Source organism: Chlamydotis macqueenii, chromosome 1 (genome assembly GCF_036417535.1).
Source record: "Chlamydotis macqueenii isolate bChlMac1 chromosome 1, bChlMac1.mat, whole genome shotgun sequence".
Classification (NCBI taxonomy): domain Eukaryota; kingdom Metazoa; phylum Chordata; class Aves; order Otidiformes; family Otididae; genus Chlamydotis; species Chlamydotis macqueenii.
Window position 1 is genome coordinate 15,949,733 of NC_141556.1, and position 12,277 is coordinate 15,962,009.

The 12,277-nt window shown below is 44.1% G+C and overlaps 1 protein-coding gene across 1 annotated transcript in view; it reads right to left on the reverse strand.

Annotated features, from left to right (window-relative positions):
• Window positions 1-356: 356 nt before the first annotated feature.
• The window catches only part of LAMB1 (laminin subunit beta 1), a 46,011-nt gene continuing 34,090 nt past the window's right edge, over window positions 357-12,277 (reverse strand). Inside the window, exons 24-33 of the mRNA XM_086746639.1 lie at window positions 11,376-11,745; window positions 9,537-9,721; window positions 8,066-8,307; window positions 5,854-6,057; window positions 5,336-5,480; window positions 4,385-4,592; window positions 4,037-4,178; window positions 3,035-3,211; window positions 1,543-1,702; window positions 357-670 (exon numbers count right to left, since the gene is read on the reverse strand). Of these exons, the coding sequence (XP_086602765.1) occupies window positions 534-670; window positions 1,543-1,702; window positions 3,035-3,211; window positions 4,037-4,178; window positions 4,385-4,592; window positions 5,336-5,480; window positions 5,854-6,057; window positions 8,066-8,307; window positions 9,537-9,721; window positions 11,376-11,745 (1,970 nt within the window). The 3' untranslated portion in view covers window positions 357-533. The remainder of the gene's footprint in view (window positions 671-1,542; window positions 1,703-3,034; window positions 3,212-4,036; window positions 4,179-4,384; window positions 4,593-5,335; window positions 5,481-5,853; window positions 6,058-8,065; window positions 8,308-9,536; window positions 9,722-11,375; window positions 11,746-12,277) is intronic.

Sequence of the window (12,277 nt, forward strand, 5' to 3'; positions counted from 1 at the left end):
ACTCCTTTAGTGCTGACCTCTGTTTCCACTCCACATATCAAGTGTTTCATAATCAGTGACATGAAACTCGTGTTAAGCCTAAATGGATATCATGCAGGGGGTGAATAATCCTTTTTGAGTCGTGGCGTAAATGCTAGCTAACCACACAAGGATGGTATTTCTTCATTTATCGTCCTTGGTGAGTGACCATCCTGTATTTCATAATAATTGCAGCCCTTATTTAGAATTACATAGCTGGAGCCAAGATTTTATTTTATCTCTAACCAGTTTAAAAACAAGACTTCCTAAACAATTAATTGATGTATCATTTCAGCTCCTGAAAATAGGAAAGAACGTAATGAGTCATACTAGGTACATACAGTGATACAAAAAGTACTGTTTATTTTCAACATCAAAAAGTTACTTGGCTTTGGTTCTGTGCCTTGAAGTCAATATAAAACCTGTTTATTTTATCAGGTCTTAGTGTAATGTCAAAAAGAACTAGTGTAATACTTGTAAAACCCATCCTGAACACAAGCATTTCCTGCTCCCATTTATAAGCAAGTGCTATAAACGGCAACCTTCTGGCTGATTGTCTGTAAGAGGGAGCGAACTGTCTCTTCCAGCTCCACCAACTGCTTGGCTTTGTCTTCCAGCACTTTTTGATTGTTTTCATACGTAGTTTCCAAGTCTGTCAGCAAAGGAAGGAGAAAAACAGCATAATTAGCGGTGTTTCCGTGCAGTAAAATGTAAATCATTATCGTTACGGATAAACTACTACTCAATTTTATTTTTATTGTGGAAGAGAATCTGATTAGGAAAGAAAAAAGGGGCTGGAATGGCACCTTTGTTTCCTTAACACGGGGACATACAGCAACAACGAAGTAATTTTCCATAAGTGGAAATGCAAAAGTATACTTTGATTCATGTTGAAAATAATTGTCATTCTCTGCTCTATGGTGGCTTTTACAGAACAGTGAAATGTTTTGGCTTGTTATGGTTAAAACTATTCAGTGAGTCACTGTAACTGTGCAGGAGCAGCTAAGGGGAAGAATGAGTTCCTGGCCTGGCAAAAACAGGAGGAAAACTTAGCTTGCTCCCTGGTAGCTGTGGGCAGGCTGTCTCCTCCTGTTTCAGTCAACTTCAGTTGGCAAAGGGAAATGTTAAATGAATCTGTAAACTGGAACTGACAAATCCTGATTACCTTTTGTTTTAATAACTTTGTAAGGTGGGGGGAGTATTGTTTGAAGATGGAGGTCTTGCTTGAACAGGTTAGACCTTGTCCTAAGCGTGGTAGTTATGTTCCTTCTGTGTAGTGGTTCTTGAAGCAGTGACAAGTACCATACCAGAAGTTTGTGTCTCACTGTAAGTTTCAGCTTTTTAATAGAAATCTTTTTGATTCAAAAGACTATGTTGTGTCCCTAAGAATAAGGAAAGCAGATAAAATCACAGTAACAAAGAATTAACTTTTTTTTTCCCCTACTGCTGATGAGCAGCCAGTTTAACAGCATGACATTGCTTCATCTTCTAAGATGACAACTTACCTCCTCAGAGCAGCCTTACCTTTGAGCAGCTGGAGTTTGCTGTTTGCTTGAGCCAACAAGGCTTTAGCTTCATCTTGCAACATGCCAGCTTTCCTCCTAGCATCAGCCGACTCTTCTGTCTTCTTGGCAATTAGATCTTCCACCGTTTTATACTTGTCGTTCAGCTCGGTGTTGAGGACCTGTTGTTCCACATTGAAGCACAAGATGGAGCTCATTCAAAAGACAATGCAGCGGGAGTTTGCATTTCCTGCCTCTATCTTTACTAATCCGGGTGTAAGGAGAGTCTAGACTGTTAGCACAGTTAACAAAAGCAGGAACAGTGTTGGGGTTTTCCTACTTAATATTCAAGACCGTAAGAGCTGCGGTGAAGGCTCATCAGTTGCCCTTTTGTAGATCTATGGCTCTTCTACAGCCTTAATAAAGACACTTGGCAAGGATTTATGGGATTCAGTTACACAATTCTGTAACTGACGGAAGGAATGGCCCCTAGTACCGCTGGAAAGCAGCATATGGTAAGGAACTGGCACCGCTTCTGGTTGAATGCGTGCATTTAGGGAGGAATACCCGTGTTACTTGTTCCGTAAGGAGAACAGCTGCCTAGTGTGCTTAGGTGAAGGTGCTGGAGAAGTCATGAGGTTGGTTTCTCAGCTGTGCTTCTCTCTGTGAGATTAAGATTAAGTCCTACGACCCAACTGAATTCAACCAATAAACAAGTTAACAAGCTGCAGCAGTACTGGAAGTCTCTTGTGTTTACTTGACAGCCACCTGAAATACTACTTAGTATGTGGAATAATTGATTTGATGGATAATACATCTCTCCTGGCAGAAAATGCCTCTCTGGGGACTGATGGGCTAACTATAGACCACAGATTGGAGCAATGAAACTTCCTTTGGCAGATTTGTCAATTGTTTTGTTAATGAGCATTCTTTTGCTGTTACGAAGGTGTGTAGCAGACATTGGGAGCAATGCCATATAGTCACAGAGAAAATTTTGCATCTCTGCTGTTTGGAATATAAACCCTAACCTCTGATAGTTAGGTTTTATATAGACATAACCATTTTTCTTGTCGCTTGATTCTGTATATGCCAAATTCTGAGCTTTTTGTCCTGAGCCTACCATTGTTGTAGAACCATAAATACTCTATGGAAGGGGGAAAAATTACTAGTTCTCCTGTGGCAGATAGTACAGCTGAGGGACAGAACTGAGTCTATGAAGGGCTGACAGTGTCACCGCTTGACAAGTTTCCTGCAGCTATTTTAGAACCTGAAAACTTCCCAATACTACTTTCTCTCTGTATCTGGTATCAAATTAAGTAAAAAGCAGTATCTTTGCTAAGTGCATTAAGTGTTTTTTTGGGGTTTTGGTTTTGTGTGTGGTTTTTTTTTTTTTTTGTCCCAAGTACTTGACCAATAAAGGAAATGGATCACATGTATTCACTGATGTTCCTTTAGCCAAACCTGAGGTGAGAGGTTTTTTGGCGTTCCCTTAGCATCTTTCCTGAGCTTCTCACCTTTTTAACTTCTTCAGCATTTTGTTTTGCAGTAACAATTTTTTCTTCTATATTGTCCACATTCTCTGAAGTTGTAGCAGCCTTTTGCTTAAGGTCTTCAACACTCCTTTCCAGCTCAAACAGACGTAAGGTAGCATTGTTCAGTGTTTCCTCAGACGCTGCATTTTCAGATTCAATCTAAGAGAGACAACAGTTACATTTTCAAAAGACACTGAATAGAGTAGTAAGCTTTCTAGATAAGCCCTGATCAACTAATTAGATCAAGTACATCGATCTGATATAAACTGCAGTGCTTTAGTTTCGTTACAAATGGCCAACTGCAGTCGGGCTGATATGGGGTTCCAAAAGCGTTAAGGAACGTGGTTAAAAAGTACCTGATTGTATTACACATGCAAGAGTTGCCTCATCCACAGGCAAAACTGAAGTTTGACATTTCACTCCGTCATGTAATAATGGATTTGTGAAGCTGCATGTCTTCTAAACTGGCCAAGCTTCAGGGATATAGATAGCACTATGATCTCATGAGGGCTATGAGATGAGGTCTGAAAATACATTGTCTGACAAGTCTACAGCAATTACCACTGTAATCCAGCATTCACTTATTTTGGTCTCGTGCTGCGGTGGCGGATGACACTGATAGCATGGCTACACCAGTACACTGACAGCATGGTGACAGGTACGACTTTCCAGGGGTCTTGGCACACCTGCTATGTTAGAGGGCTACAATCCTGCTCAGTTAACTTGAGTGGTGCAGGATATAGGGTGAGAAAAGCCTTTTGATTTTGTTTTGTTTTGTTTTGTTTTTTAAGAGCAAATGGTCCTCTAGCATCTGTTATACTAACTCAAAATTTTATGTGAAGGCAAGAATGTTTTAGTTTCACTTTAAATGCAGTCTTTGATTTGCAATACCCAAGAGCCTTCCCTAGACAGGCTTGCATCAGTTTCTAAATATCAAACTAGGTGCTGTTTCTGTATCTTATGAAATACTTGTAAAGAACTCACTGAGGTTAGCAGGTCTTGAGTTCCTTTAATATCTTCATCAGCTTGTTTGATGGCTTTTTCAGCTGCATTTTGAGCTTTTTCAGCTTCTTCCAGTGCTGCTTTTACCATGTCTGCAGTGACTTTAACATCTGTTGCACCTTTGCTGTGGAGAAAAACTATGTTAACACTGAAAATGCTTTTACTTGGAACTGGAAAAAGAACTGATCTTACACTGCAAAGAGAATTTTTGCCCTTTAGTGAAGGAATGAGAATCTGCAGTGGGCTAAGTTAAACTGCATTTTCTGAAATGAAAGTCTTATTCAAGCTATTGGTGATGGAAAACAGCTAATACAGAACAGGGTTGCATACCTTGCTTTTTTCGCTTCCTCCAGTAGCATTTCTGCTCTGGCAATGTCTCCAGCGCTCTGCTGCAGAATGACCTCAACATCAGAAAGACTTTCTACACGCTCACGAATATCTTCTGTCAGGGCCTGGAGCTGCTGGGGAGTGCTTGGCATCTCCATGTTCAGCACTTCATTAGCCACTGCCTCAATGCTGTCCAGGTCCGCGCTGTCTTCTGGTAGATGGACAGAAATGAGAGAGATATAAGTAAAAGCTTTGCCTCATCAAGTCTCAGTACTCAAATTCTTGTCCAACTGCTCTATTAAGAAGGAAAATAATGGGAAAATTTCCTCCCTTGGACTTAGAGACAATCAAGGTATTAAAACTGCTTCCTTAGGGTGAAACTTCCCTCTAAGGAGAGGCCCAGCAGGCGCGTAGGCTATGCTGGCACAGCTCTCTTGGAAGCCATTTGGAAGATCTCAGTGATTAGCTACACCATGCTGGGGCTCTGGGGGGTAGACAAAGCCAACAGCTGCACCTAAATGTATTTGTGCGAATAGTATACTCAGCTTGTGCAAACAGGGAAGGAATGGGTTTGCCATGCTGCCACTTGCTAGCAAACAAAGCCCTCATTTAACCTCTACCTGCTTTCTTAGAGAGAGATAAACTCAGTTTCTGACTTTCCTCCCCTTTAACAGTACTTTGTCTTTCTAGCCAGAACTTATGAACACACTTGGCAAGCCACAGCGGTACAACAGCCTCAGCTGAAACTAACATAACAACATGCTGCAGTCTGCTCTCACTTTCCTATTGTCTTGGTTTTGTCTTGGTTCCAGATTTCACCATACACACGCGGTCTGTCTGAAAGTTGGGGGGATGACACACAACTATTGAATTACCCCGTAGAAGATGATTCACACCTAAAGATCGTTTTCACAAACCCAGAATTAAAATATAATTTAAATGTAAGGTTTTTACGCATTAGGAAGTCTCTAATCTGTTTAATGAGATTTCTCAGATCTTCATTGCTTCTGTCCACTTGTTCTTTTGTAGCATTGGTTTTGAGCAAAACTTCTTGTGCATTTTGTTTTGCTTCATCAGCTCTCTGTTTTGCCTCAGAAACCTAAAGAGGAAAATAGAAGGCTTGATTGCATATTTGCTTATGCTTTAAGGCCTGGTTTAAAACAAAAATTCAGTTGGATTCACAGGCAATAGTAATGAGAAATGCTTTTTCTCATAAAGCTCACAGAACACTTTTAAAAGCTGGCCCTGATCCACACCACCAATGCTAATTTAAACAACTCAGGCTAATGTTTAGTTATCCATGGAGTTTCACTCCAGCAAGCTCCCTTTCTGAGGATCTTTACAAGCATGATGAAGTTACACAACTGAAAAGAAGTATTTTGAAATAAGCCAGGCACATACTTTGTCAGTTAGCATCTAAACTTGTGTTACAACTAAAAGATTTTTTTTAAAAAATTGATTTAGTATATTACCATTCTGGAGAGTTGCTCAACTTCTGCTAATGCGCTGAGGATGTCTCTGTCAAAATCCATGGCTTTCTGCCAGGCATTGTGAGCTACGGTCACCAGCCCTATGCAGCCAGGTCCTCCACACTTCTTCTTTCCGTCGTCTGTTCGGCAGTTTAACCCACCGCACTCGGACTCGGCACAAGAGGCTCCTGGGGGAGTGCCACATGTCTGCAGAGACACATTAGGCAAGGGAAACGTCACAGCTTTATTTCCATCGCTGAGCTGCGAGGGGGATGGAGTAGGGCACTGCTCTATGGCAACAGAAACACTGATGTTGTTTCTGCCCCTTCCAGTAGCATCCCAAGTACCACAGGGAAGGAAGCTGAAGTAGAGCTGTGAGCTGGAGGTGGTTGCTGCAGCAGGTTCCTACCAGTGTGACTTTAATCTTTCTCCTGTGCCCCCTGCGCCTCCCTGCTTTTGACGTGGTTACAAATATGCAGCTCCCTGATGCTGAAGTAGCTGGAGGTTATGAGGGAAGCCTTACCTCCCTTTCATCAGCCACTTTTCCTGTACACCATTTCACCGGAAAGCTGCCTTTAAGCTTTGGTTTCAAGCTGGAAGCTACTTCTGTCTGGATGCCTTTTGTTTGCAATCAGTCTTCACTACTGTTTGGAGGAAAAACTGGACATCCCAAGAAACTATTTTATAAGGAAGAAAGTGTTTGGTGCAGAGTAGTATATTTTCTTTTGCTCTAATACTCTAGAAATGTAATAAAAGCTGAAATGTGCGAAGTTGAATCAGAATCTTTTTTTCATCTCCCTTAAAAAGCAGTCCCATTCCCTTCCACCAAATGTTTGCTCTGATTTCATCTTTCCAGAACACTTTCCAATTGGTGAATTTTGTCAAGGATGTGAAAATTTCAGGGTAGATGAAAAAAAGCAAAACTATTTCAATCAAGAGTGTTGATCTGACATTAATCCACTGCTTAGTCAATTGTTTGGACAGTGAAATCAGGAGTTGTTCTAGCCACAAGGAAAACTGGAAAATTCCCTATTCTTGCAAGGTTCTTTTCCCTTTCCACCCCCCCCCCTTTTCACCAAATTATAGTCACTAACCGATGTACTTTGCAGTCAAAAAACCTCTCTGGGAAAATCTAGGGGCTGTGCCAAGTTAGCTGCAGCTGTCTCCTGTGAAGTGTAAATGAGTCCCTCTTACCTGTTTGGCATGCAACCCAGCAATAGCTAGAAAGCAAAAAGTTGTTTTTTTTTTTTTTTTTTTGGTGTCCCATGATTACACTGCCAAGCAATTAAGTGTTTATGGCCTTGATAAACATCTACCCAAGATTTTCAGTCCTCAAGCACAGTTAGGCAGGAATGTAGGAGAAGGAAAGCTAAACAAAAAGATGTCTCTTTCTTCCCTCCTGAGAAAAAAGGAGTGCTGGGGAGTCAGGAGGGATGACCTTAGTTGTAAAAGACGGGACAATTCAGCGTGTGAAGAACTCATCCTCTCACAGAGGCCTGGCCTGCCCGGGGAGTTAATGAGCAGTACCCTGCAGCCCGCCTTCACGCAGGATTGTTCTCTGAATGCAGCTGGCTGACTTCAAAGCAAAACCGAGGGAACACCCAGCCTCTCCCAAGAAAAAGCCACCCTTGATCATATTTACAGATGAGCAGGCAGCTTCAACAGGAAAAAAAAAAAAAAGCCCTTTTGACTCCAGCTCCCTGTAAGTTCTGCTTTGTCTTGAGCACGAGGATGTGAGCGTGGTGAGGCTGAGGAGGGCGTCCCGTCGGGGCGAGCAGAAGTGCTGCCTGGCTGGGCACTGCACAGGCATAGCGTGCAGGAAGAGAGTCGCCTAGAGAAAGCAAGCACATGAACTGAGCACAGGCTTAAGAGAGTGGCTCTCAGTCCAACCGACTCACTATGCTTTTCTGCGTGCAAGAGCTCTGCCCACAGCAAAGGGCTTTGAGTTAGAGCTGGGGTGATGAAAAGATGGTGCTTTGTTAGGGCTGGGAAGGGTAGGAGGCCAACATGAAAGCCAGTAGGTCTCAGAGCCTGCCAATTAAACAGCCCTGTTCTAGCCCACAAAATACCCCATCATCCAAAAAAACCTTATTTTCATGAACAAACTGTATCTCATACTGTCACGCTCTAAACAGTTCCTCACCACCTACACTTCTTCACAAACCTGACTTGATTTTTGCTACAGGTTTTACACCAGCGGTTCTCAGCTGCCTACCTTCTCAGCCACTTCGGAGAGATCCAGGCTCTGCAGCTTGCCTGCGAGTTCGTCCAGAAGGCGTGACTGCTCCTCTTGTTTAGCCTTGAACTGGGCCTCCTTCTCATTGATTAAGTCTTCCACTTCCTGCCGCGTTTGTGCTGACAGCTCCACGGCGCTATCGGGGTGAACAGTGGAGGCATTGACCCTCTCCTCTGCCTCCAGGGACATCTGGAAATACTTGGTGATACTATCCAAGGCTCCTGCAGAAATCAGATGGAGCTGCTCAGAAATCCGTTAAGTAACCCGAAGTAATTTATATTACGGAGGCTGGCAGATGACACATCAGGGTTAGCGATATGAATATCAAGTTAAATGACCCGCTAGCCTTTGCAGCTATATTCAGTGCCATTGCAAGGATGTTAAAATTTCACCTGTTGGGGGGGGGAACAAAAAAAGTTGCTGTTTTTATTTGGTTGACAGTTTGTCAAGTTTGCTGGATTTTGAAATGAAGCTTTTCTCTGAGCCTAGTGACTGAGTTGTGCTTGCCCTGAGGGCAAAAGGAGATCCAGCCTTTTGCGTTTATAGGGCAACAGTCTGTTTTCGAAGGAGTCACTTATCCCATTAGTTCTTGCTGCTTGCCCTGGGATGTCTGGCTTATGGAGTCACTGCTTGGAACCTGGTCGAAACAACTGCTTGATGAAAGATGCTGATTTATGGAAGTGTTAGTTTTGGACAACTCCCAGAGAGGCCTTGAGCAGGTCTGAGGGACCCCACGGGGGTGGCCTCACTCTGCACCTTGAGGCACTTTTCCTCTGCAGAATGCCAGAAGTTGGAAACCCCCCCCATTCTACAGCCTACTTGCCTCACTGCAAAATCCCATGTTCACTGGAAACAACAGCAGACTTCTGGCAAAGCAGGAAATATTAAAAAAAAAAAAAAATTCCTTTCTTTCAACCTGAAATGAAGTCAGCTTTCAGATTTTCCAAATAATTTGCTGACATTCCTCTTTCTCCAGCAAATTTTTATTCTTGTCCCATTTCAATGTCCCAATGGGCGTGCAACGCTTGGGTGGCTCAGAACTGAGCCCTTACAGTGTGCTTTTAGTCACTAAGACCCAGGTAGTTTTTCCAACCAGAAACATCAATTTAACAGACTAGGGAAAGCAAGGGAGATGTCCAGGTGTATCTTGGAATCTGCCACACTTGCAGTTGTTGTGTCTCATCTAAAATGTATTAATCAAGAGCCTTTAAGACAACTCTGTGCCCCAAGAACTTGAGCTCACTTTGCAATGTGGAGGGACAGAGAAGGGGTGAGGGGGTAAAACAAAATTCCTGCTGCATCAGCAACTCTGCTAATGCACAGAAAGAAGCTGCCCTCCTAGGAACTGTATTTTATTACAAGTTAGAAGATTAACCTGATATTTAAAACCACGCACTAATTAAATCTTTGGCCACCCCATGGCTTTCTTCCCCCTCCCTGCGACACTTACCCCGAACATCAGAGATCTTGATGAACTCTAGCTGTTCTGCAAGTTCTTTCACGACACGGTCTAGGCTTTTGGCATCTGTCTCCAGCGCGGTCAGGTCAGTGTCTGTACTATTGCTCTTCATTGCTAAGGCCAACAGGTTTTCTTCTATGTCGGCTATCTTAACTGTAACATCTGCTGTCAGCTTTCTGTAAAACAGAGGCACAGGTCTCAACAGGGGGAGGAGGAAGGGTTGTAAGCCTCGGTGCTTCACTTCACTGAAGAGTGGTGGTTAGAGCCGTGCCGAGCTTCTCCCACGACAGGACCTGTCCTCCCTCGGTGGAGCTGTAAGTGATTTGTAACAACATGCCTACCTAGAATACTGTTTTGTTTCCTTTATCATACAAAACTACTTTTTAATCTGCAGCACGTTTATAAACTCAAAGCACCAAATTGCTCAGAAAACAGCTGCTTTGTGTAAGATTAACTGGAGGCAGATTCCAGAGGACTGGTGTAATGCTCTTGTATCATGGCAACTGCAGAGGTCAGAGTTGACTACTATGATCCATACATAATTTGCTTCCTATCCCACACAGCTACAAATGCAGTTTTGATTACTATGAGCTCAAGGGACAGATTTGAACTTCAGGAAGCAGCGGGGGGGAAGCCTTAGTTTTAACACAATGGATTCTTTTAACTAGAGATCCCTCCTCACCAGCTGTTTCTCTAGGGCGAAAGAAAAACCTTCTGCCCTCAGTGTTCAGCACGGCCTCAGTGAGCCACAGAGCAGGCTTTAGCTAGTGGGATAACCCTAAAAGGAAAGGCAAGTGTATGTTACACATCAGTGCTGCTGCATCACCCATCCATGCTGATTCCACCAATCCCAGCATTTCCTCATCCTGAAAGAATCAGGCAGTATTTAAACTCTGTGATCACTTTACAGCGCTCTCAGTAGCCCAATAGCCTACTGTTTTCCAGGAGTCTTTCAAAGCCCAGTACTTCTATACAGCCAGAGAGGAGCAAAATCAGATACGTATATACATGTTAGGGAAAAGAGGCTCCTCAGCTGCTCTGCCCTCCCTCGTAAGCAGAGAGCCCAAATGCAGCAGCAGCACCCAGCTCTCCAGCTGGAGAGAGAGAGCTGCAGGGCACAAGCCTATCCCTAATTGAGACGTTTGTGCTTTAATCCTCGCCCCTTCGCTTTGTGCAGTCCCCTTAACAAAGCACAAGCAAGCTCCAGCAGTTGCAGACAGGGCTCTAAGGCAGCTGTAATCCTACTTGATGTTAAACTGCCCCATTTCCAACTACAATCTTTGGCATGCTTAGCCCTAAAACAAAACACAAAGCTCTTACCCTGAGAAAAATGGAAACAATCCTTGTTATAAAGCTGGTGCTTCCCCCCACACATGCTCAGAGTGCAGAAAGAAGCCCAAGTTTCCAACTCATTGGCTACACATGGGAAATCCGGGAATTTAATCTCTCCCCTCTTCATTCTCTCAGATAATAGCAGTGTTTGTCCTTTGCCCCAGGGGAGTGCAAGGCAAGCGTGAGTGGCTCCGCGGTAATTAGCTGCCCGATCCCCAGTGCGAGCAGGACAACCCCTGCCCAGAGTACGGTAGCTGTGCTGTTCCTACCTTCCCTGGCCAGGTTTCCGCTTATGGGACAGATGCTCGCTGCCGGCACTGAGCATGGCGAGGTGCTCCACCAGTGCTAGGAGCCACAGCCTACCTCACCCAGCTGGAGGAGCGGAGCTGGAGCGTTCTCAGCTCAGCGAGGGGGAATCAGTCACTCAAGTAAATCCCAGCTCTGGCATTCCCCCTCCTTCCCACGCTAGATTTATCCCCTCGCTGCGACTCTACTCACTCTGCTTCCTCTAAGAGATTCCCGATGTTCTTCAGGGGCTCGGCAGCTGGATTTTGAGCAATGATGGTTTTAATCTCACTGAGCTTCTCCTCCAGGGTGTTGAGCGTCTGCTGGTATGGGCCAGTGACTCCAGTGATTTTCAGGGCATTAGCCCTATCCAGGAACTGCTGGGTCCTATTAGCCAGCTCGCTGATGATCACATCCCAGAGGGCAAAGCACTGGTGGCACGGCACGCAGTCCGGGAAGAAGCCCGAGTAGCCCCGGGAGCACTTGTCGCAGTGCGGCCCTTCCACCCCTTCGTTGCAGATGCACTGCCCGGTGGCGCGGTCACATTGTGGGGTCTGGATGCCATGAGGGTTGCAATCACAAGCTGGAAGGAGAAAAAAAGGATGTGTGAAGGCTACAGTGAGGGAAATGACATTGAAAATGGCACGGAGGAAAAAAAAATTCAACCAGTTGTAATGAAGTAGGGAAATTACTATCAAAGAGGTCTACGTCTGGATTATGATCAGCTAATTATGGATGTGTCTGCCTGGGCATGGGGGAACCAGGGCTGAGTGTGAAAGGGGAGAGAGACAAGGAAATCACTCTAGGGGAGACCAGGATTTGCACATCTCCGAAACAGGCACAATAATGGAGCAAGGATGGATACTTCTGGCAATGTCTGGGTGTCAGTTGGATAGTAATTGAAGACAAAGATCTGAGTTTCAGTCCTACAATGAAGAGTAAATAGAGTAATGCCTTCCAGACAGGAAAAGAAACAACAGGCAGGCACATAGCAGAAGGGTTTAAGAGCAAAACATGAGTAAAATAGAAAAAGTGAACAAGGAACACCATTTACTGTCTCCTCCAGCACAGCAGCAGGGGTCAGCTGAGGAATCAAGCAGATAAAAAAAATCAAC